The sequence below is a fragment of the Patiria miniata genome, unplaced genomic scaffold, assembly GCF_015706575.1.
Source record: "Patiria miniata isolate m_02_andy unplaced genomic scaffold, ASM1570657v1 HiC_scaffold_5, whole genome shotgun sequence".
NCBI lineage: Eukaryota > Metazoa > Echinodermata > Asteroidea > Valvatida > Asterinidae > Patiria > Patiria miniata.
The window spans coordinates 28146054-28171830 of NW_024037072.1; the positions used below are offsets into that span (position 1 = coordinate 28146054).

General features: G+C 41.3%; 1 protein-coding gene across 1 annotated transcript; it reads left to right on the forward strand.

The window, feature by feature from the left end:
* The first annotated feature begins 18 nt into the window (after nt 1–18).
* On the forward strand, nt 19–24100 carry LOC119740911 (AT-rich interactive domain-containing protein 4A-like). Its single transcript, XM_038216390.1, has 19 exons — nt 19–228; nt 1954–2067; nt 3497–3559; nt 3898–3991; nt 5681–5760; nt 7259–7359; nt 9631–9775; nt 10780–10862; nt 11813–11895; nt 12435–12671; nt 13698–13890; nt 16143–16359; nt 16511–16911; nt 17250–17349; nt 18037–18763; nt 19992–20054; nt 20779–22374; nt 22845–22991; nt 23759–24100. The coding sequence occupies exons 1-19, from the start codon at nt 226–228 to the stop codon at nt 23824–23826; spliced, it is 4515 nt and encodes a 1504-aa protein (XP_038072318.1). The 5' UTR covers nt 19–225; the 3' UTR covers nt 23827–24100.
* The last annotated feature ends 1677 nt before the right edge of the window (nt 24101–25777 follow it).

Genomic DNA, 25777 nt, shown 5'->3' on the forward strand with positions numbered 1-25777 from the left:
CCCCCATGATAATGTTGTTGTGACATGATGTACAATTTACACGCGATTTGCGTACGTACGTTTTATACGCCAAACTGTACCAGCTGTATATTCATGATGGGACTTGTATCCAAAATGTTTCCTGTTTCTACGCCGTAATTTCTTAATTATTGGACTGATCAAATAAGTCGGTGAAGTGAAATTTCGTGTCTGTAACTGGGATCAGAAGTCCGAGAAAATCAAAACATGGTAAAGTAGTTTTCTTAGCATAAAAATTAGTTCATCTCAAATCAGAAATCATCTGTCTCTCAGTGCAGGATGGGCAATATCATGGCGTATGAACTGTCTATGAAAAAGAAAAGCCATTCAGTTGAACTTGAGTAATTTGATGACTATTTCTGGAGTGTATTATTCATGTAAACTGCTGTGAAAGAATGGTGTGTATTGCTGCCACCCCTCATCTAAGTTCGATACGACAACCTCATGTTTTAATTCTTTTGTTTATGATAATGATTCAGCTTGTTGTGAGAACAAGGGAAAATGAATTTCTTGATGGCACAGTCACAGTGGTACTAGCTTTGTGAATCTTTGTCTAAAGTGACCAATCCTACTGATACATCATCATGAATGATAATATTGATATAAAGAAATACTTATTTTGTTACCCAATTTAGTTTTCACCAGCTTTCCAAAATGTTTTTTTTTCCCCAGGTTTTCCAGAAACTAAGACCTATAGAAAGAATATCGAAGTGTTTATTTAGGTGATCGTGTATCTACAGGCCCGGTTCCTATTTTTATAAGGGAACGCCGTTCCATTTTAACTCCCAGCGTGACTGATGTTTTTTAAACTCTCTTTCTTGCATCCCAAAAAATATAAATTGTCTTCTTTTATTGTGTTGAATTGAATCCTACATTAGAGAACTGTGACTTTAAACCTGTTGTTGTTGTTTTGTGTTTCATTGCAGACGCTGTAGTCATTGCTTGAAGGCAAATAGTATCATACTAAATTGCAGAGTATTTTATCTTCTTTTTCTGATTCGTGGCTCCGGAGGATTTTTTTTTTACAGGGAAATAAAGTCCGAAATTGTAATAGGTCTGATTCCCATCTCTTTAACACAAAGTCACAAATGATAATGTTACCTCGGAACCAGACGAAGATTTGTCACGGCAAACATTTTTAAGTCCCAAAAACAGTCACTGCCCATGTTCAGTGCCTAGCCCTACAAACAGGGCTGTAAATGGGTCTCTTGACATTGGTCTTATTACTGGTGCAATAAGATCAATGTTAAAAGAGAGCCATTTACAGCCCTGTTTATAGGGCCGTACCGGTAAAATACTGAAAACAATCGATACTGGTTTATGGTCAAATATCCACTGCCAAAGACTATAGGCCTTGTGTAGGGCCAGCAGCTCATAAAGATTATTTATGTTGTGGATAAAAAGGGGAAAAAGGTGAATCTTTAATTGTACAATTGTACTGTACTTCTTTCTGCATCCACACTTATTGGTAATTATTGGGCTAAAAATAAGTTTGGCAAAGCCTTAAAGTTGTTACTTTCTAGAAATTATCATTAGTGCTCGCTTGATTATGAATCATATAATGCATCTCAAAATTAATACATACATACTTTACTGATGACTAAATGAAAAGAAAAACAAAGGAACGAAAAATATACATGTATGTAAACCGCCGTGCTACCTAAAAACTGGAAAAACTCAGACGCGATAATTGACTTACATACATGAGTTAATTTGATAAAAAATTACTAAATGAATCGAAAGGATATTTTTAGAAAATGATCATCAGAAACCAAACAATATAATGCATTTTTATATTTTAAGAAAGTTGAAATTCCCAATTAAAATAATGAATTTTTGTTTTTCATATTATTCCAGATATTTTTTGAGACTCAACCTAGAAAACAACCCCAGTGTTTGTTTTCTAAAAATTTAAATATCTTTTTTTCTTCTCAGGCTGGCGGGGAGGAACCAGCTTTCCTTTCAGTAGGCACCGATGTTAGCGCCAAGTACAGAGGTGCTTTCTGTGAGGCCAAAGTGAAAATCATCAAGAAGTTTGTCAAGTGCAAGGTGAGTGTACATGTTTGTCTGTTGTCAGTACGGGTCAATGAGCAGTGAAGGTAGAGATAAATCCAGCATGTGATGATCGCTGTACACTCACGAGGCCCCCTTCAATGGAGGAGCAATTGTGCACGCTATTGTTCAAAGAAACTGCCCCAGGATGGATTATCTGAACAATAGCTAACGCAATGCCAGACTGGGACCTTGCGTGCTGAAAAATATGCAAAACAAAATCAGGCCATTTTCTCACTCTACAACTACATGTACTCACTCTTTTAACCAAAATTTTCATGAGGCAAAGACAAGGTCCTCATTATTTCACCAGCCAAATTTGAAGTCTCAATTCAATTTTTTAAGGAGACTTTATTTGACATTTTCCACCTGAGAGTAAAGCCAAGTGATTTCAATTTGAAGCCTAAAACTAGACTGGTACATGTCCAACTGTTGGAGAAGATTGACCCTTCAGTAGTCGGATGGCATGACTATGGAAATGCATAGAAACAGAGACTGGGTACCAGATGCTTCTTTGACACAGTTGATTGATGCAGTACTAAAGGGGTGTTTCAGGTGCCAGTCTATTTCAGGTGCCAGTCTATTTTCTTGTGTTGCATGTTTTTACTATCTTAAGTTTTGGGACTCTCATACACAGTATTGAGGATCCCAAATTTTCGGACGAGCACAATGCTAGCAAGAGGTTCTTCCTAATAGAATTGATAGTTTGCCTGGATTGGTGTGTCTGCTATGCTTCATTGCAGGACAGTTTGCACTGCACACAATCCCCAGTTTGTCGGCAAATTGTCCAGGCATACAGTGCAGCATAAACTTCCATTACATACCTTTGGTCTATCTGTAAAAAAAAGGTCTAATGAGGCACTAAGCAGATTTCTGAAGCACGAAGCAGAGTATGGAAAAAATAATTGCTGACCTAAAAAACAAAAGCAAGGTCACCTTTGATGTATTCTAGCTCACATGATAGCTAATGTTTTTACTTCCCTAATTATCTGAGGAATTTGCTGGTACATGTAGTTTCTTAATCCTCTGAAATTAAACACTTTGCAGTAAACCCAATGGTGCATTTTTTGTCCCTTACACACCATTAGGACAACATTTCCCTCTTAAGTAAGCAGAAAAACGGCAAGCCCTTTGTTTGATTTTTGGAAATTTTTGTTCTGGTGTAAAACCTGTTTATTACATAACCATGAATTAAATAAAACCAGCATTTATTATTTTGTTTGTAAATTGTTGAAATGTGAAGTAAAACAGAAGTTCTGTCTGGAAAAGAGTGTCCAGAGTGAGTGTTCAAAGGACAGAAAACTCTGGAGAAACCTCTGGCTAAACTATGGCAGTCTCCAAGGTATCAAGTCTTTTTTTCATAGTAGTCGGCAGCTGTAGTATACTTAATCTTACAAGCATACCCTAATTTGCTTTTATGTTTCAGATCAACTTTACTGATGCCCCAAATGGAGTGGTTCCAGATGATTGCGTTAAGGGAAACCTTAAGGTGGGTGTGCAATGCCTTGTGAGACAATCATGTGATCACAGTCTAGGAATGAAACAAATTGAAGTGCGACAAATTATTTATTTTTGAAGGATCATATGTGACTTCCCAGTGACTATTCTGGGCTAATAAGAATTAGAAAATAAACAAACATTTTGGTAATGAAACAGTTTGTATGCATAATCCATAAACTAAATACATCAATTTTCTAGAACACACTTTCCTAATTTCCTATCTTCTACATTTGTACATCCAGCGTGTATTATATTGTCATTTACAGACAAATAATTTGTTTTTTTCTTCTGATATTTATAAACGATGGCCCTGTTTTGCATTGTCAGGTGGGAGCGACAGTGGAGGCTAAGCACCCCGAGACAGATGCCTGGACGAAAGGTGTCATCATGAAGCTGACTGATGCCAGTACATACACAGTGGGTAAGTGCGTCCAATATGACATTTTTTTTTCTCCATTAACAGAAAAAATTGACTGGAGCTGGATTTCACCCAGCAACCTCTGAAATACTGAATGGCTACTGTACCAACTTGAGCTGTCCAGCCTTAGGTCTGTTAGTTTGAGTATTTCAAATACTATATTTGCTGGAATATTAAAATATTTAACCTGAACTCCCTAGAGTGTGTGGAAAATCATATTAACATTGACAGATTCAGGACTGTTAGGGTTAATGTTACCAGATGTACATGTACAATGTAGTATTTTGATCACACAGTTTAACCCTAACAGAACTCAACCCATCAAACCCCAACAGCATGTTTTGTTGGAATCTGTCAGGATGGGTACAGTACCCCTAAACTGACAGTCTTTACATTGGGTTGGCACACCTCCAGAAACTAAGTCAGAAATATGTGTGCACAGTTTCCCATATGGTGTTGGAATTTGCCAGGATGGGTATGGTTCCTAGCAAATCATGCTAGGGAGTTAGGGTTAACTGGGGATTACAACTGCAATGCATGAAGTTAGCAACATGGCAAAAAGGCACACTTGATTTAAGAATCTGCACCTCCATCGAAGTAGTTATGTTACGCCTTAACTATACCATCGGTCCAAAGTTAAGTTGGGACTATCCCAACTTGAAGGTCCCCACTATATACCGGTAGTTCCAGGTAGGCAAGACCAACTGAGACGCTGCTACTCTGTGCTCATACTTGCCATGTTAGAGGGCACGCATTTACGAGCAATGCCATACACATCCGACTCTTGTGCTGCAAAGTGCCTGAGAAACTAACTTGTATTAAGTTTGGGCTATTTACATGTATTTTGTATATATGCGACATGGATGAAATTGCAAGTTGACACACTTTTGATGAATTCTGCCTTGAAAGCTATGCTTAGTCCAAGGCAACCTTGGTTGTGCCGGCCTTTTTACTAAGGGAATAAATGTGTGCTCCGGAGGTTTTTATCACTCTGTTTAAGACCACTTAGAGTCTGGGTGCTGATAATTACCCGAGCCGGAGGCGAGGGTAATTATCAGCACCCAGACTCTAAGTGGTCTTAAACAGAGTGATAAAAACCTCCGGAGCACATATTTATTCTCATTCATAAATACCTTTTCGGTAAAAAAAAATTCATATAATTCGTTCAAAACATCCCGATTTTGTTCAACAAATTCACTTTATGCTTTTTGAAACATCCCTCTTGCAAAATAATGGAGTGTTCAGCTGGCGAGTAAGATGTAAACAACCCTTTTATGGAGATTGACGCATGCGTATCATGTTCTGCGCGATGTCACGCAGAACGCAACTGGCGCGTTGCGTTTTGAATTTAGAACTATAAAATTCTGACTCCGTGGTAGTATTGCGCATGCCTACGTGAGGATAGTGAACATTCAACCAATGAAACGATAAGAGGCACTGGATTTTTAGGAGTCCACATTTTATTGTGACACCGGAAAAGTGTTTAAGACCAGCTAGCCATGTCTTTATCATCCGTTTAAGACCGGCCACGTGACGGGCTGTCGACCAATAGGAATGTGTAAACTGTTTTAGGTATTTATGAATTTTTCTTAATACTCCTGTATGCACAGTTGATAAGTTTAAAAGAAAACACTTCTGTCCAGTTAGGTTCACAAAAATACATGTAAGTGTAATTGATGCCTGTCCTTACAGTTTTTGATGACGGCGATGAGAAGACATTGAGGAGAACATCTCTGTGTCTGCAAGGAGAACGACACTTCAACGAAAGTGAGGTAGGCTAAAGAGAACAGTTCTTGCATTTATTATTTTTTTCAAACTCTGTTTCTGTGGCAATGGATGACATGAAGTATTTCTTTCTAGTTTGTAACATACTGTAGTTGAAAAATGTACAGTTCGTCATGTATGTTGTACACAGTGTGTGTCAAATACATATTTAAACACAGGACAGCTATTATGTGTGCTGTACATGACTGGCATCAAAAATATTTGAAACCAACTGAATATTTCAAGCTTTACGTAAAATTTAACATTCAATGATAAAAAAACATCGAGCATAATGCCAGAGGCAATACTGTCAAAAAATAAATGTAAAAAAAATAAAAACAGGTGTCCCTTTTATAGAGAAAGGATTTAGCCTTTGAATCCAAATGTTTTATTAAGGGAATAAATGTGTGCTCCGGAGGTTTTTATCACTCGTTTAATACCGCTTAGAGTCTGGGTGCTGATAATTACCCGAGCCGGAGGCGAGGGTAATTATCAGCACCCAGACTCTAAGCGGTATTAAACGAGTGATAAATACCGACCGAGCACATATTTATTCCCATTCATAAATACCTTATCCGTACAAAAATTTCAAATAATTCGTTCAAAAAATCCCGATTTTGTTCAACAAGTTCACTTCATGCTTTTTGAAACATCCCTCTAGCAAAATAATGGAGTGTTCAGCTGGCGAGTAAGATGTAAACAACCCTTTTATGGAGATTGACGCGCGCGTAACATGTTCTGCGCGATGTCACGCAGAACGCACCTGGGGCGTTGCGTTTTGAATTTAGAACTATAAAATTCTGACTCGCTTGAAGTGTTGCGCATGCCTACGTGAGGATTGTGAACGTTCAACCAATGAAACAGTAAGAGGCACTGGATTTGTAGGAGTCCACATTTTATTGTGACACTGGAAAAGTGTTTAAGACCAGCTAGCCATGTCTTTATCATCCTAGCCATGTCTTTATCATCCGTTTAATACCGGCCACGTGACGGGCTCTCGACCAATAGGAATAGCTAAACTGTCTGAGGTATTTATGAATGCATGATTACAGTACATGTGTGCTTCCTTTTTGGCACTTACATTGTAAATCTAATTACTCAAATGTTTTAAAGTATTTCGTCTGCATATTTCACCATTACTGTTGCATCTGGACTATTGTATTTCAGCATATTAGATGCACACCAGTGTTTGGCATTTGAGGGATTTAGTACACTAACAGTGTGTGCTTGTTGATTCATTTGTCATGTTTGGCAAGATTCAAAAGGTTCCTAGAAACAAGTGAAAAGTCAAAACAGTGCAACTGAAAAACGGAGGGACTAATCAAAGGAAAAGAAAAAAAGCAAGGAAAACGATTGACCGAATGTCTTCATCACTTCTAAAACTTTGAGTCTAGGCAGAAATGAATCTTTTTAGAGATACTTGTGCATATCAAGCATATGAAATTGTAATATAAATCATAATTTTTTTTATAAAGTTTTTTCATCATTGTCCTTTTCTTCTTACAGACCTTGGACCACTTGCCACTGACTGACCCTGAAAACTTTGGCACACCTGTCATGCGTGAAAGCCATAGTAAGAAAAAACGACGGCTCAGCACTCGCTCTCAGTAAGTTCAGTAAAGAATACAAACAGATATTTAAAGGCATAATCAACACTTTCCTAAAAAAAAAGTATAGAAAAACTAAAACAATTTTTCAATTAAAAAAGCTTAAAGGGAATGTACATCATTTGCTTTTACTGTAATTTTCAGAAATGGATGGAATTGGGGGGTTGGAAATATATAGCAAATATAGTTACACTGACTTTTTTGAGGTTTTGGGTTCAAAAATGCTATAAAAACCAAGAAAAACAATCATTTTCCTGTAGTCTGGTTCCCTGACTCCATATAAGAAGAAACAGAGCAGTTTACATACATTGGGGAATTGTAAGGTCAGGGAACCAGTCTAGCTGGCTCGTACCCGTTCATAGGTTTGTAATCGATTGCAAACAAGTGCAATGGTCAATTGGGGCCAGTATTTGAAAAAAAAGCCAGTTTTTTCCAACGCTGATCGGCCGATCAGCGTTGGAAATTGATACAAAAATACCACTTTTCTTGAAAATGACAGTATACCAGGTGCCACGATTTTACAGGATGCTTTAACACTGTCATTCACTAACAGTCCAGCAAGGTATTTCAAAATGATTTGGTAGTTTTATTTTTTGATGTTTGCAAATGTTGTATTTCCCTTTAATACTAGATTTTGCACTGTATTTGTTATTTTAAATTTTTTTTTTTTTTTTTGCACGGAGATTGAAATGTTTCAATACTTTAGAATTTGTTTGCATTAATTTTTGAATTAACTGCTTGACATGCTTGACGTAAAACACTCCGTTAAAGACAGTTTTTTGCCTCCATACATCAGGTTTTTGTGATCAATCAAATGTCACTTTTTCACATTAAGAACTAAATGGTGAAGGTAATACCAGAGTTCATTGTGCTCAAATATTTTTCAAAAGTTTTGAAATTTCAGATATAAAATGAAGCACTTGAGTACCTGAGTTGCGTAAATAAATTTGGCAGAAAAACCAACTTATCCTTTGTATTGAAAAGAATTTAAACTGCCATCCAAATTGGCTGAATACTGTTATACATGTAGATAGTGTTAGGGCCCTGTCACACTTCAGCGTATACTAATTCCTTATGAGTTGCGCATTGACATTTTTTTCATACCCAGTCGTACGCACAATACGCACCTCATATGCATCTCTATCGTTTTGTGTAGGTTTTATGTACGCAGATATACGCATGGTACGGCCCAGTATGCAGGATAGTTTTGGGCATGCACAAAACTACGCTGCGTACGCTGTTACGCAGGTCATAAGTTTTAAATACGCAGCGCATCGGTCCCGCATCGGTCGAGTTCGCATCGGTCGAGTGCATACGAGTACGCTATGTGTTCGTGACGCACCCCGTCTGCATATGAGCCGCCTGTATTGGACGTATACATAGCGTACTTGCAGCGCAGATGCAACGCACGCTGGACGGCGAGCGGCGGAAATGCAGCGGGAATACGCTCAGAAGTGCGTCAAGCATGCGGTTGGCATAAGTCGGGTGCGTCCGGAATACGCTCGGCATGCGCACTGCATACTGACCTATTCGCAGCCCGAAAAAAATGTTGTGCACTGCATACGGAACTCATACGCATCTCATACGCAATGGATGCGCTGAATTCGTTACTTGTACGCTAGATGTGCGTCGCACATAAGTCAAAGTGATAAAAACATTTCGACGTTACTTGAGCGTACGGCTGCGTATTGAAAATTTTTGATAAGGAACTCATAAGGAATTAGGAAACGCAAAGGTGTGACAGGGGCTTTAGGAGTGTGCATCAGAACCAGGTACCCAAGTACCGGACCACTGAAGTCAGGAACCGGTTCCAGATTATGGGATCGAGTACCCGTAACCAGCTCTACAAATTACTTAGTAACTTCTCAGACAATGGAAAAGAAACATTTTGAATGCCATTTGTGGGGAATTTTCAAAATGAAAACCAGACTACATGGAAAACCAAAACAGCTATCACGTTTATGTGTGATAGATGATGCTCGCAAAAGTTGCAGTTTACACCGTAAAGCTATAAAACCCTTCAGACAACTTCCGGGATTTGAATTTTGGTGTTGGTTTGTTTTACGGGTACTCGGGTACATGTGTTTTACTTCAATAGGGTACCCGGCTCCCGTACTACCCATGCACACAGCTAGATAGTGTCCACCCTTCTTGAATAAAAATGTTAACAGTACACTTACCCTTCTTTTGATCAGTTGGTTTTGCAAATGTTTCTAATACTCACATTCAAGTTGCAATATTTCTTTGTTTTTTTTCTTTTTGGCTGTACAGTGCTGATGATGATGACGATGATGAAGACAGTGACATGGAGCCATCATCCAAGGTGACCAAGAAGGACGACCGGGATGACAGCATTGGCAAGGTCATCGTCGTGGAAACCAACGACAAGCGCAAGAATGCCTGGTTCCCTGCCCTGGTATGGTTAATCTTAGCCCGACTGCGTCTGGCCGTACAGTACTAGCGCAAGCTCTGTAGTACGGCCAGACGCCCGATGCTTCCACAGAGACTGAATTTTTTGGGCCGCCGATGTAGCGATTTTGCTACATCTTTCGATCGCGATTATCTGTTCATCCAGGACACAAATTTCCAAAGTTAAGGCTCGTAGTCGTAGAGCAACTCATACCTTTTCGAAAAAACGTTCTTTGGTCTCAATATTTTCATTCATCTGGCCACAAGACGAATTTCAGTCATCAGATTCCACAAATATCGTCCCCCATGCGATCCCCCATGCGATTTCAAAATGGCGGCCGCGCTGTAATGAATGCATTATGCGAGCGCGCTTGGGCAAGATAATGAATATGCATTATTTAGTTCATGACCTCGTGTTTGTATGGCCAGCCGCGCTGAGTGTCCGACAAACGTCATAAACTATGATGCATATTCATTATCTTGCCCAAAAGCGCGCTCGCATAATTCATACATTACAGCGCGGCCGCCATTTTGAAATCGCATGGGGGACGATATTTGTGGAATCTGATGACTGAAATTCGTCTTGTGGCCAGATGGATGAAAATATTGAGACCAAAGAACGTTTTTTCGAAAAGGTATGAGTTGCTCTACAACTACGAACCTTAACTTTGGAAATTTGTGTCCTGGATGAACAGATAATCGCGATCGAAAGATGTAGCAAAATCGCTACATCGGCGGCCCAAAAAATTCAGTCTCTGTGGAAGCATCGGGCGTCTGGCCGTACTACAGAGCTTGCGATAGTACTGTACGGCCAGACGCAGTCGGGCTAGGTTAATCTTTGAATACGGGCAAGTCCACGCTACAGCCTGCATTACCCGAAATCCATCACGGGCTGGAGGCTGGAGTTCTCATGGATACCAAAACAGTTTTCTGTAAAATTATTGTTTTGCAGCCATTGCCATTACACTTTAAAAATGCAACTTTGATTGTGGTGGTATTTTTTTTCTCCAGGTTATCGACCCAACAACTGCTAAAGACACCCAGCCCAAATCCAAGGATCATGTCGTTGCCAGATCGTTCAAGGACAATCGATAGTAAGTGACCTCTTTATTATATCAAACTTAATCCTTTCATCATTTGGAATCGTCCCTCAAGCTTTAAGTCACTGTACAGCCTGAATTAGACCCTGCAGAGAAAAGGGTTAGTATTAATGCTTCGTGAAGATGATGCATTGCCTTTGCCTAATCTTAGGGCATTTATAATTTGGCAAACTTTTGCGGTTGCATTTATTAGGTCTCTAAAGCCCGCTGGTCACCTTTTTTGATTTTACCGGATCATCAGGCCATCAGACGTACAGATCGGAGAAGTGTGCGCTGAAATATCGGACCAATTTGACCGAACACTGGGCGACCAGACGAAATCAAACATGTTTGATTTTTTGCATCCAATTTCACTGGATCTGATTTCACCAGAAAGGTGTGCGGGCAGCACTCCAATTTCAACGGACGCGATATTTATGTTAACCAATCAGATTCACGAAGGAAATCCCATGATTAAAATTTGATGGCTGCCATTTTGTCATCATGTAACTGGTCATCATGCGACTGGTCATCATGCGACTGGTCATCATGCAACTGGTCATCATGCAACTGATCATCATGTGACTGATCATCATGTGACTGGTCATCATGTGACTGATCATCATGTGACCGATTCTAAAATGGAATCGAGCATGTGTGCGGGTAACATTGCGTTCTCTGCAACGGTGAAAAAAAAAGTACCGGTGATCTTGTAAAATCAGAAAGGTGTGTGGCGGGATTTGTGTGAACGTACATGTCTGTGAGAAGACCCAGTTTATTCTTCTCATAACCACAGATACTCACAATAGAGGTATGCGCATGATGCTGATGCAGAACTTTTGACTGTTTCTACACAATGTGAACCATTGCGGCAAATTTATCAGAACATGTACTTCTTCTTTCCAGGTGATTGAAAAATTAAACTTGATATTATTGCATTGTTTGTGTGCATTTTTGTCGTACAGTTACAGTGTTGACAAGCAGAATCGTCGAGCGTTTGCCTCCAAAGATCACAACTACAAAGGAGACTTAGCCACTTTGAAAACAGGTCAGACAAATCTTCCCTAGTGTTGACCTTTGGCTTAATTTTATAAAATCGGTGCCTGTTGTAAAAAAATGTTTGATTTATTGCACTAATTGACAATTTGGAAACAAAAATTGTAATAAAACTGCAGATTTGCTTATAAAAGATGAACCTTTGATGCGGTTTAGTGAAATAGAACTGTAAATGGAGCACTGTTAATTGTCACTTATGATAAGCAATACAGTGACAACTAGTCCGTATCAGTCAAAGTTAGCACTGACTCGAATCTTAATAATATCTTAACTCATTCCAGTGGGCATTACTGGGCTCAGTGGGTAGTACTGGGCTCAGTGGGTATTACTGGGCTCAGTGGGTATTACTGGGCTCAGTAGGTATTACTGGGCTCAGTGGGTATTACTGGCTCAGTGGGTATTACTGGGCTCAGTGGGTATTACTGGGCTCGGTGGGTATTACTGGGCTCTAGTAATGTGCCTCTTGTGTATCAAGCTCATTTCCTAACGACAACTGACTGATTTGCTTTTTGTCTTATTTGCCATTGACAGCCGTGGAAAAAGCTGTCCACTTTGTGGAAACGGGCCAGCTGCCTGGCAACTGGGACCCAGACATGCTGAAGAGGAATCGTGGGGCCGGTGGAGCGAAGGGGAAGGGGAAGAACGATGGAGACAAGGGGGGCGGAGATGAGGAGGAGGAGGTCAGTGAGGACGACTCCGACGATGATGAATATGATGAAGAGAAAGATGCTTGGTTGGCATCGCTTCACAAGTTCATGGAGGAGAGAAGTAAGTAGAACTGGTCGAGTCTATTTTGTCTGAGTCCGACAAGAATGCTTAACTGTTAAACTAGAATATAAGCTAGAATATAAACCCGAGAAACTGGACATTAGTCTGAGAATGTGGAAATTCAATTACTGGTTAGAATTTGATCATTTGGATATAAGGCCACAAAAAAAAGTCTCCGGTTTCTGGTATGTGCGCGCGTCGCCGTAGCCATGCGCGTCGGCAAAATGAAATTTTTTTTTTTCAATGTAAGATGATGTCTCAAAACTGCCAAACTCACTGGTTTGACTGGAATCCTGCTGCTGCACAATTTTAACATGTTTTTAGATGGGGTTACGATTGAGTATAAGCTTTAAGTGGCCTCTCTGGACTCCCATATATTTTGCACTAATTTTGGCACCAGCCATCAGCGGACATTTGAAGAAAAAAAAAGAAAGAAAAAAAAGCCGCATCGCTGCACCACTTTCGGGGCAAGCTCCATACCAGAAACTGGAGACTTTTTTTTTTTTGGCCTTATTTATCAAAAAGACCCACCAGGTGGGAACCAAATTCACAAAAAAAAATCATTTGCTTGAAGAATTAATGATAATATGTAACGTGTTCTGTCAAACCCACTCTTCTGGGAAGCTGGTCGAAAAAAAAACAGTGTTTTTTTTGTGTGTGTAAATATCGATCCCCCCTTGTTCAGTTACAGTTAAATTTTGGAAAAAAAGACTTTCGTTGGCAAACAATGCCCATTTAAAATTTGTGATGTCACAAAGGTGAAAACAGAGAAATTGCCTGACAACGTATTGGATTATCTATTGAACTGATACACCTCTAGAAATTATCAAAAGTTTATGTTTAGAAGCAAAATTATTGTCCGGATTTTTTTCACAATATTCCAAATATATTTAGGATCACAAATTTTCGAAAAAATTAGATTCAAAAAAGAAAAAAGGAAAATCTTTCCCCTGTTTTGGGATTGTATCTCCACTTGAGCTTGGCTCAGAAGCATTTGGTTTTGACAAACCATGTCATAAATTACAGGCACACCTATCAACAAGCCGCCGGTTTTAGGCTTCCGTGACCTGAACCTCTACAAGCTCTACAAGCTGGTCCAAGACTTCGGCGGTTGCCGCAAGGTGACGGACAAGCAGAAATGGCGTCACATCGCTACCAAGATGGGTATTCCTGCCGTCACCACCTCACAGCCTTACAACATCAAAGCTGCTTACAACAAGTGAGTCAAAGATACTCTCTGCGTTCCACTAGGAATTTAGCTTGTAGAGCAATTCCAGCATCATGGACTTACACAGCAGACATTTCTATTTTTGTTAAAGGGAAAATACAACATTTGAAAACATCAAAAAATAAAACTACCAAATCATTTTGAAATACCTTGCTGGACTGTTAGTGAATGACAGTGTAAAGCATCCTGTAAAATCATGGCACCTGGTATACTGTCATTTTCAAGAAAAGTGGTATTTTTGTATCAATTTCCAACGCTGATCGGCCGATCAGCGTTTGGAAAAAAAATGGCTTTTTTTTTCAAATACTGGCCCCAATTGACCATCGCACTTGTTTGCAATCGATTACAAACCTATGAACGGGTACGAGCCAGCTAGACTGGTTCCCTGACCTTACAATTCCCCAATGTATGTAAACTGCTCTGTTTCTTCTTATATGGAGTCAGGGAACCAGACTACAGGAAAATGATTGTTTTTCTTGGGTTTTTATAGCATTTTCGAACCCAAAACCTCAAAAAAGTCAGTGTAACTATATTTGCTATATATTTCCAACCCCCCAATTCCATCCATTTCTGAAAATTACAGTAAAAGCAAATGATGTATATTCCCTTTAAAGAGCTCGGTGAATAAACCTGAAAAATTTACTTTTCAAATCTTATAGATCTATCAACTATTCATGAATACCTAAGACAGTTTACCCATTCCTATTGGTCAAGAGCGCATCACATGCCCAGTTTTTATATGGTTGATAAAGACTGACACTTTTCCAATGTCGCATGAAATTTGGAATCCTATGAAATTCGGTGCCTGTACCATTATATTGGTTTAACTTTCACAATCCTCACGTAGGCATGCGCAATACTACCAGTGAGTCAGTATGTCATAGTCCTAAATTCACACTACCCCGGCACAGCTGTGTTCTGCGCGCAACGCGTGCCAATCTCCATATAAGGAGTTGTTTACAACTACTGGCGAAAGGGCCGTACCATATTATAGCTAGAGGGGTGTTTCAGAAAACATGAAGTGAAATCCTTGGACATTTTTTTGGGGGGACTTGTTTTGCCTTTTGGACCGACTGAACAGTTTTGATATTTTTTTTACCGAAAAGGTATTTATGAATGGGAATAAACATGTGCTTGGCTGGTATTAAACACTATGTTTAAGACCAGTTTGGAGTCTGGACGCTGATAAAATTCCTTCGGCTCGGGTCATTATCATTGCTCAGACTCCAACCGGTCTTAACATAGTGTTTAAAACTGCGGGCATACGGCGCGAAGCTAGCACTTCTTATTGTATTCTGAGTGTACGCAAACCAGTTGCATCTTCTTGTGAACGTCAGATGCGACAGGTATGCGTCAAGATGCCACTTTTCCGGTTTTAACCGGAATTCCGGTTTTTAAAAAAATGTCACAAATTAACCAGAAAAAGAGAAGAAAAACTGTGGAAATGTGTTGATTTTTACCTCGATTTAATAGTACATTTAGGCGCACGCATGGCACAACGTTGTTCGTTGAAGTAGTCTTAAAAACAGTCTTTGTGTATGTTGTTGCCGAGCCTGCATGCGATACAAGCGGCCAACGTACTTGCACGCAGTATACAACGGCGCCTCGCGCGTGCTTCACCGCGTGCGGGCGTGTTATGTGCTAAGCACACGTAGCATTCAGCCTGGAAATCAAGTCTATCATTTCAGCTATCGGTGGTTTCCGATCGCAGTGATATATGTGAATACAAAAAATGCGGGTACCAACCATGTTTTCGTTGAGCGCATCGCGTATAGTGCAAGGATCATATACATGTACACCGACAGCAGTGTTGTGGAATCGTGCATGTTTCGTGTCGAATATTACGTTGGAAATTCGGGTGGGCAGAATAAATAATAGGAATATGGAAAAAGTCAAAGTGATTGAATGAACCGACAGCTTTAAAGGCCATAGAAGCAAAATTAAAAAATAAACAGAATTTGGCTTGGCTACAAGATAAAGATGACAACGGGGACTTTGTGTCGGACACGGAGTGGCTTTTTCACACACACAAAAGTTCCGTTTTTTTCAAGTAGCCGTTCCGGTTTTTTTTCAAGCAGACCCAGTTCCGTTTTTTTTCAAGCAGACCCTGTGGCATCTCTGATGCGTTTGAACATGTACGTTCCAGTGGTCTCCCCCAACTCTCTCTATGTAACCATTGAGGGGGTACTTGTGCACGAAGTCCATTTTAAAGATGTTTACGTATTTTGTTCAATCCTCAACAGGTACCTGTATGCTTTTGAGGATTACAATCGCAAGCTGGGTCCAGGCATCAGCTTACCCAGGACGCGACGTCGGTCCTCGTACGGCGAGCACTGGCCCATGCCCACCCTGCCTGTCCTGACCAAGATAGAGAAGACGCCTCCCCCGCCAAAGAAGACACAAGAAGAGTCAGAGAGTGAAGATGAGCCGGCAATAACCTCACCAAGATCCAAGAAGAAAGTAAGACCTCTAGCAGGGAGAATGAGTAAATTATAGTTAGTAAAGGTTTTTAAGTTACTAAACCCTTGCTAGTAAGTTTCTACAATGTGTGTCATCACATTTGACATCACAAGTCGATATAAACAACCATGTTTTTTCTTTGAATTTTCAGGGCAATAAGAAGTCTGAGGCCAAGTCAGAGAAGGAGACGCCGGACAAGAAGGAGAGCAAAGCCAGAGAGAAAGAGCGCAAAGAGGAGGAGAAAAAACTCAAGGACAAACGGGAGCGGGACAGCAAGCTGGAGAAAGAGAAAAAGGAAAAAGCCGCCGAGGAGGAAAAGAGGGAAAAGGCCAAACAGGAGAAGGACAAGAAGGAGAAGGAAAGCCGCGAGAAAGTAGGAAAGAAAGACAAGAAGGACGACAAGGAGGCGGAGCAACAGAAGCAGAAACGACTCAAAGAGAAGGAGAAAGATGCCAAGAGACGACGGGATCCACGGACATTGGAAGGACCGGGCGGGAAAGCCGACGATAAAGAGGAGGACGAGGACTCGGGAAACGATGCGCCGGAACAAAAGTAGGTTACCAGCAGATGCGTTAGTTAGGTCACAGCACAAGTAGATAAGTCATAAAAGCCAATAACTAATAAACATACTTTGAATTCAAAATCAAGTCAATCACAAATCAAAAGTCGCATCACAATTCCAGCCTCAAATGAACTGAGACAATAGCATTTCTTTAACATTGTCAGTCCTATGGGCTACGTGCACAAGAAAAAGAGGGCGCTTTTTGACTACTTTTGAGAGCCCAGTGGATTGCGTATGGCACAAAGTACGCAGTACAAATTTTATTTTGTATGTGCAAAAAGCCAGTCTAAATTACCTTTATCCTTTCAACATTGCCGTCTATTTTCAGGCCAGACCACGACCCTTCTATCCAGGCTGACTTTGAGATCGGTGAGAAGATCAAAGTGCAGTACGGCCGAGGCAGGACACAGAAGATCTACGAGGCAAAGGTACAAACATCTTCATATTGGATAAGCTCATCTCATCGTTCTGTCTTTAAAGATATTTTCATAGTCATTACTCCACTAATCTGTCCAACCTGGTTCCTCCAATCAAAGTGTTTGAAAGAGAAACTTGGCTTTCCACCTGTTCTCATCCTAAACTGTTGCTGTGCCTGGATGTAGAACAAAAGGATATTCCAATAGGTTTTTCCCACGCGCTGCATCTCGTGGGAATTCCTTGCCTGGTGCTTGTTTCCCTCCAGCCTATGATCTGTCCTGTTCCAAGAGGAATGTTTATTTCTACCTTCAGTTTTCCTGAGTACCTACTCTTCTTTTTATTTCTCTTGTAGCCACCTTGTGTGGTATTTAGCCTTGGGGCGAATATGCTTGAAAAAAAAAAAAAAAACCAGAAACAACCAGCTACTCAATACTCACAACTCTAACATCGAAGTGCATCACATTTGTAGAACATGTACATCGCTGTGTCAGAAAACATCATCTGTCTGCCCCTAGGGTCAGTGTACTAGATTCAAGCCACTTTTCTTTCTTTTTTTAATGATGTGAATTTAATTAACTTGTGAAGTTTGTTCTGCTATAATCATTGAACCGTGAAATATATTTCATATGTCTAACATGATTGAGGTTTAGATATGTTGAAGTCAATGAAAAATAATGTCTTTTTCGTGTTATGTACAGATTGTTGATTATGAAGTTGAGGGTGGACGTGTGGTCTACACCATTCATTACATGGGATGGAACGTCCGCTTTGACGAGGTCATCACGGCTGACCGCATCCTGGGCTGGGCAGAGAAGAAACGGGAGAGGCAGCAGAAAGACCGGGAGAAGGAACGGAAGGAGAAAGAGCTGGAAGCGGAGAGGGAACGGAAGGAGAAGGAAGAACGGGAAAACGAGCGGCGGGAACGGGAAAAGGCCAAACGGGAGCTGGAGAAGGCCCAGGAAAAGGAGCAGAAGGAGAAGGAGCGCAAGGAGAAGGAGAAGAAGGAACGGGAAAAGAAGGAAAAGGAGCTGAAGGACAAAGAGGAAAAGGAGCAGAAGGAGAGGGAAGAGCGGGAAAAGGCGGAACAGGAAGCCAAGCGGAAAAAGATGGAAAAGGAACGGGAAAAGGAGAAAGAGCTGAAGAAGGCATCGGAAGAGAAACCCGAGAAGGATAAACACCAGGCCAAGAGTTCAGGGAAGAGAGGCCGGCCTTCGGTATCCAAGACACCCACATCCACACCAGCGACCAGCTCTTCTGGTAGCACTACCCCACCCACCAGCGCCACCACCCCGGGAAGGTCAACCCCTCCCCAGGAAGGCAATACCAGCAAGTCCCCGGTTCTCAGCAGGTCCTATCCAACTCGTGCCAGCAGGAGATCAGACAGGAAAAGCTTGTCAGATTCCCCATTTGCTTCTGGTCTTCCAGGTAAATATATGTTTTTCTTGTACAAAGTAGCTTTTCAAGCTCTGGCCAAAGTTAAAGTGTGTAAGGGTTCTTCTATGAATTGGGGGTCGGCTTTTTTTTCCTGTCCCTGTTACGTCGGACATCTATGATTTTGCATTCTTGTGCATTCCTTAACCCTAACAGAACTCAACCCATCAAACCCCAACGTCATGTTTTGTTGGAATCTGTCTGGATGGGTACAGTACCCCTAAACTGACAGTCTTTGACATTGGGTTGGCACACCTCCAGAATCAAAGTCAGAAATATGTGGTGCAGTTTCCCATATGGTGTCGGAATGTGCCAGGTACGGGGGGTTGTTCCTAGTAAATCATGCCAGGAGTTAGGGTTAATGTAGTTATCCTCCAAGAGTGAATACGGATAGAAATCTACCTAACAAACAAATAAAAAATTGTTTGAAGTCACTTGTAATGATACTTGAATGACAAATTACAAAGTGCCAAGGTAACAAGGACTGAAGAAATGTCACACTTTGGACCCAACATTTAAAGAATGACCCATAAGCTTAAATACTAAAAGCTGTTGGCAAAAAAAAAAATCAAGTTGAATTCAGTTGGAACACATTTAGCAGAAGAATAAATCTATCTACTGGACTATGCAGTGCAAAGGCCAATTTACGCATACGCGACTTTGTCGCACGACGGTGTCGTGCGTTTTCATAAATGCTGACCCATCAATGAGTGTGTTTACATTTGCGCGACTTAGTCGTGCGTCTTATCATTCATTCACTTTGTGCTTATTTATAACGCTCACCACTGTCGTCAGACACTGTTGCGTCTGTGTAAATTGGCCTTAAGATTGTACTGGTTTGTAAGGTCTTATGTCTTGCAAATCCTTTAGGTGGTAGTATTCAATAAAGTAAGAATTCCAGAGCGATTGTAGTCCACCCAACTAGATTTTGGTTTCAAACAAGCAAACTTTATGACTTCATTCTCCTGTTAATAGACCCTACATTCATTTTATACAACTGCAGCAGCCAAGTAAACAAGCTTATAATAGCCAGTGTAGTCACTCCGGATTGTTTCAACTGTCAAAATTAACGCAAATCTTGGGAATAACTCTATGTTGCCTAACTCTGTTTGAAAATGGGTTTCAGAAGGTTACTTCTCATTGAGAGACGGAAGTTACATTGGATGAGAACCTTTTTTTACGATCGAGATAGAATTGAACAATTTCTTGTCTTGTCTTGCAGCCAAACCAAGGCCAAGGAGAAGTTCTGGATACTCAGAGAGTGTCTCCAGAAGTGAGAAGGAGTGTAAGTATTCCAATAAGTCTTGATAGATTTCTTGCTTTTTTTTTTTCCCCCTTTTTTCGGTCCCTGACGATTATTGCCACAGTTATGATATATTATGGTGTCTAAAAGCTGCAGGAATCTGTCCTTCAATATTGTGCATTGTGGTGAATTCTAGTCACTGTTTGTCGTTGCCACAGGGCTGTTTATTGCCAAATAATTCAGTGTTTGATTATTCAAATTTGATTCGATTACATATTTGAATATTTGAAACAAATCGATCAAGTTCTACATGCGCCATCTAATTGTGTGCACCAGGCAGGAATTGTATTGGCCGGTCAGGAACTGGGCCCAGTTTCATGGCTCTTCTAACCACGGAATTCCGCACTTACTATCACCATTCTATGCTAACCACGCTCCGTGCTTACTATCATTCTATGCTAACCACGCTAGCCGAAAAATTCTGTGCTAACCCGGTAAGCACAGTTTGTTACTGGATGTACACATGCACATAAGCCAAAATTCTTAGCTTATCCGTGAAATACGCATACTGTAAGCACGGAATTTTCTGTTACAGTAAGCAGGTATTCTTCGCTAACGGTAAGCAGAGCCACGAAATTGGGTCCAGCATGCACACACCCTGGTTGAAATGAATGGGCTACCGATTGGGATTTGCCTATGCTTGTTGACAATTTACAATGAGCTTATTTGTCGGACATCCATTTATGTTTTATCTTTATCCACACAGGGTCTGACAGTGAGAGTGATGAAGTGGAAGAAAGCAGCTCTCAGGATAGTGAATCTCAGCCGCCGGAAAGCAAGGACAATCAGGAGACTGTGGATGAGGAAGAGAAGGTCCAGCAGGACTTGGGAAAGACAGAATCCCAGCCAGAACTCATCCTAGAGAAGCTCAAGGAAGACAACGTGGATCTGAAGGCGGCCAAGGAGGAGAAAGAAGGAGAAGTGGAGAAAGTCGTCAAGGAAGATACAACAGAGGTGCCAAAAGATGCCGATGATGTCAAAGATGCCTCGGAGGAAAAAGATCAGGAAGGAAAGAAAGAGGAGCTGGCAAAAGAAGACGAGGAGATGGAGTCAGAAGAGGCAAAGGTTTCATCAAATGAGAGTCCACCAGAGCTGAGTCCTCAAGAAGAACCTCCAGTCCAGCCTGAGGAGAGCACCAAGAAGAAAGAGAAGAAGGAGAAGAAAGATGCCAAGAAGGAAGGCAAGAGCAGGTCCAAGAAGGAGAGCAAAGCCAAAAAAGAGCAGTCCCGCCAGAGCTCAGGTGATGCCAAGAAAGAGACCAAGGGCAAGAAGGAGTCTGCGAAGAAGTTGTCACAAGCGAAAGCTGAGGTTGCCAGGGAAAAGGAAAAAGAGGAGCAAGAGAAAGAAAAGAAGGAGCGGGAGAAAGAAAAGAAGGAGCAAGAGTTGGTTGAGAAGATGTTGGCACAGGTTGAAAACGAGGGTAAGAAGAAAAAAGGAAGAAAGCGTGGAAGAGGGAAAAGCGTTGAGAGCAAGGCTAAATTAAAAGACGACGGAGAGAAGGATGACGTTGTTACAGAGCCCCAGGAAAAGAAGAAGAAAGAGTCTGACCAGAAGCACAGTAAGAAAGCTGAGTCTAGCAAACCAGACACCAAACAAGAATCAAGTTCCAAGGATAAAACTGTGGACTCTGAGAAGGCGGAGAGTTTCCCAGCCCCCTCCGAGCCTAGTAGCAAGGGCAAATTTCTGCTGTCGACCCCACCGACGTCACCGGAGAATTCCCCTGCTGCACCTTCATCGCCGGCAGGCCATGACATGGCCAAGGGCTCCCACCACGAAGCAGATGATGAGCACGTCAGTAGCAAATCAGACAGCGATGCCATGATAGAGGTGGCAAGTCTTGGGGAGTCCAGCCAAGCAGCGCGACGGCATTCCCCTCACCACGATGCTAGTTCCTCTAGTAGCAGTGCCGACATGGGTGCAGGGCATGGCCCCGCTGTAACCGCCGATGTGAGAAACGTCAAGATCGAACCGATGGACACGCCATCCCCCAAGAGGCGAAAACGGAACACCTCGGAGTCGGAGAGCACGCACAAGCGGTCGCGCAAGCGGAGCAGGCGTCAGTCCTCCATCTCGGCTGCGGTCGCCGAACGCCGCCGATCGTCCGCCAGGGATCAGCCTCGCAACAGCAGCAGTGACACAGATGAAACCCAGTCAGACACCAAGCACAGCCATGCCGCACATCGGACAGAGAGACGAGAAGCAGAGAAAAGGATGACGGAAACACTTCCAAAGATTAGCAACAGTCCAAGCACCAGCAGGATAGAAGGACCACCCATACAACGCAAGTGGAATTTTCTAATAGGTATGTATGTATGTAATTGGCTAATAGTTTGCCGATATCAAGGATTTCTTAACAGTTGTGTATGTCATTAGCAATTTCAGTTCCTATTTTATCTCACTCTTGCCACAATCCATGCACACAAACGTGTGTTCACGTCGATTGTGGACGTCCTATTGTCCCTCTTTTGTTTGTACTCTTTTTTTTTAGGAAGACTCCCATAGGTTTTGTACACAACCCCAATCGCGGACGTATGCTGGGAATCGTGGACGATATTGTTCTCTTTTGTTCTCTGCTATCTTTCGTCCACGGTTTGAAAAGATGAACACGTACCGGTACTCTTGATCTTGTAGAGCTTGCCTAAAAATCCCAAGATCACCTCCCTTTGAATTGATTAATTTTTTTAATCTGTTCTTCATTCGGTGATCCTTCATTTGGTGATCCTTCAGCTATTATTTCATCCTCATTCCTTGATCTTCAATGTTTCTGTCCAGACGTTAGCCACATCAACGATCCCGAGGAGAGGATAGAGCTGATCCAGAGGCAGTTGAATGACCTGCGCAAGATCTACATGCAGCTCAAGCAGGAGGTAGCCACCATCGACCGACGCAGGAAAAAGTTCCGGCGAAAAGAAAGAGAAGGTGAGGGCAGACACTAAAACTCCTCATTTATGTTTGGGAGTCGGTGCAGAAGCTGGAAATGGTGTTAGCTTACTCAAGGAATGAAGAGTGACGTAGAGGCTCTGCTTTGGATTTGAGAGTGGCAAGTGTGTGCTACCAAATGCCCAATGATGTGCATTCGTATTCGTAAAAAAAGTGTCAATTTATGTCAGTAGTTTGTGTCATTTGAGGATGTGGTTTTGCACAGGGTCCGTTTGTCAAGCAGGGTTGTGGTCAAATCCTTGTTGAGTGATAAGAAACAAACATGGCGGATGTTGAGGTATTGTTCGAACTTCCCAACCACCACATTGTATTCAATAGCACTTTAAAAAACCCAGAGAAACTGTTACAAAAGCTGACACTGACTCTTTCAAATCTTGGCTCAAAACTTACCTCTTCATTCAAGCTTATCATTCATTGTCTCAGACCCCAGCGCAGTGAATAGGGTTTCCTATATACCAGCGCTGTATAAGTTTTTATTGTTAATATTATTATTATAAATGCCCCGTTTTGAAATAAGGTTAAGGCAATTAAGTATACATAAGATGTTCATGTGTGTATCATGAACAGCGCCCCCTAGTGTAATGTGGTGTCCAACAATCCCGATCCCCCCTAATACTTAATATTGAACATGATCTTGACTCTCCATTCCTATTGTCTGTGTACTTTTCATACTGGAGCGAACCAGACACTACATTCTTCGTTTCCCTGTTGATTCATTTCCTTGATTTTTGCTTTTCTTTCTACAGCGGCAGCAGCAGCAGCCCTAGCGAGTCAGAAGCAATCTTCCGAAAAGAAGGCGACAGACAGCACGTAGAAGCCACTCCTTTTTATTTTCTTTTTTCATTTTTAAACTGCACATGAGTCCTTATACAACAAATCAACCCCTTTTGTGCCAAAGACTGTCTCCATTTTACCGCCGAAAGAATCATTGTCTTCAAGGTGAATTTGTGATTTTTTTTTTTTTAAGGAAAACTTTGAATGAAATGACTGTTTGCAATAACAATACCAAGCTGCTTTGCATATTTGTGTATGTCAGATTGGGAATTGTAGCTTTATCTCTATAAAAAGAGCCTGTGCCATATCCATATAAAAAAGGTTAAGCACAGCAGAGACCGAAAATTTATTTAAAACTTGTTATTGGTAAAATGTGACAGATTTGAATTAAGGACAGATCAAATGCACGCGCTTCATTGGTGTAAAGGTGTGTCTCACTATACATGTACATGCTCACCACCTGATGATGCTAACACTTTGCACTACTATAACAGGCTTTGTCAGATGCTTCAAGCATAAGCACTGAAACATGCTGTTTTAAAGCTACAGTCCATCATTTGCAGCTATCCAAAAAGTAACTGGTGTAATTATTGCTGAAAAACATACTTGGTTGAAAGATAGTAAGGGGACTAAACTCCCTGTGAAATTACTCTTTCTGGCAAGCTGTCATTTTGAAGAAATTATCGTTGGAAATTTCCGGGGTTTTTTTTATTTGGCGAAGCGTGCGTGCGCAAGCGTTGGCACGACGCACACGTGCGCGCGGTTGCTATAATTCGTCGGATCGGTGCGCGACATGGCGTAGCTGCAATCGGGTCAGCAGGAACGTGTCTCTGACGCTGAATTCAGGCCCAATTCAAAACATAAATGCTGTTTTTCTCGAAATATACAGCAAAAAATGAGCTGAAACTTCATCAGGTTAGTTGTTCAGCACCCTTCTTTAGATTTTGAGCACGTTTGTTGCTTCAAACAAACAAAATGCACAAATTACAAATGATGGACTATACCTTTAAGTTTTGGAAAAATTTGGAGCTTGGACAAGAGCCTCTATGAGGCATGGTGGGTTCAATAATGAGGGCGCTGTTTGGTTCAGGTGAACTCTTACTTTTATTGACCAAAATGTACCAAAACCAGGATATTGTGTCCACAATATCCCAGATGTCCTTTTTTTTTCAGAGTTTCCACACTGTCATGGGGAAAAAATCCTGAAAAATCTTGTAATTTAAAGCTTTCATGGCAAGTCATCAAAGAGTTGTAAAATGTTATATTACAAGGAGTTATGAAAAAATGATATTCCGAACAAATTATCCTGCACAATTCATATGTTTGGCTGTGGCAGTCTTCCAGTTTGCATGCCAGTTTACTGTACTACATGTACCTCCTTAATTCGTATGTATACTCTATACTTGTTGCATGTTCAATGCACCATTTGTGATGCTTTTGTGGTGCTCAGTGGTCTTGTGTCAAACTGGAAGGCTGAAAGGGAGTGGCATCCCTTGCCTCGGTGTGATGACTGGAAAGTGTATTAGGCTCCTAAGATGCCAAACCAATGTGGGAGTCAGTCATGGAAAGCATTCGTTTGTTCTGGAAAAAGCATGGAAAAGTCATGGAATTTCATTTTAAGATTTCTGCGGGAAACCCGTTTGTTAACCCTAAGACTCCTTTTCATGCTTTTTCACCTTTTTCATTGTCAGTGTGATCTCTGGGCTTGTTGGTAACAAACACACACCAGTGCAGACACTCTTGTTTTACTATACTCCCAAGGACAATGCTTTGTGTTTCCCTTTGTCCCTGTAATATAACACTCTCCCATAGACTAAGCACACGAACCTACTACAGAGGACCATTATGAACAAAAGGTCTGAGGACTGAAAGGATCTGTTCTCCCTTTGTGTGTCGGTCCTCGGGGGTTATGTAGAGCACGTACTGCAGTGCAGTGCAGTTCTGGTTTTAAATTCAGGGTCCAAAACTCTTGATTGTGCTTGATTTCTGAA

Bases quoted from the DNA above. Each gene is read 5' to 3' on its own strand.
- LOC119740911 (XM_038216390.1), top strand. The intron at 2,068-3,496 runs GTGAGTGTACAT...TTTATGTTTCAG, and splicing joins AGAAGTTTGTCAAGTGCAAG to ATCAACTTTACTGATGCCCC. The intron at 22,375-22,844 runs GTATGTATGTAT...GTTTCTGTCCAG, and splicing joins CAAGTGGAATTTTCTAATAG to ACGTTAGCCACATCAACGAT.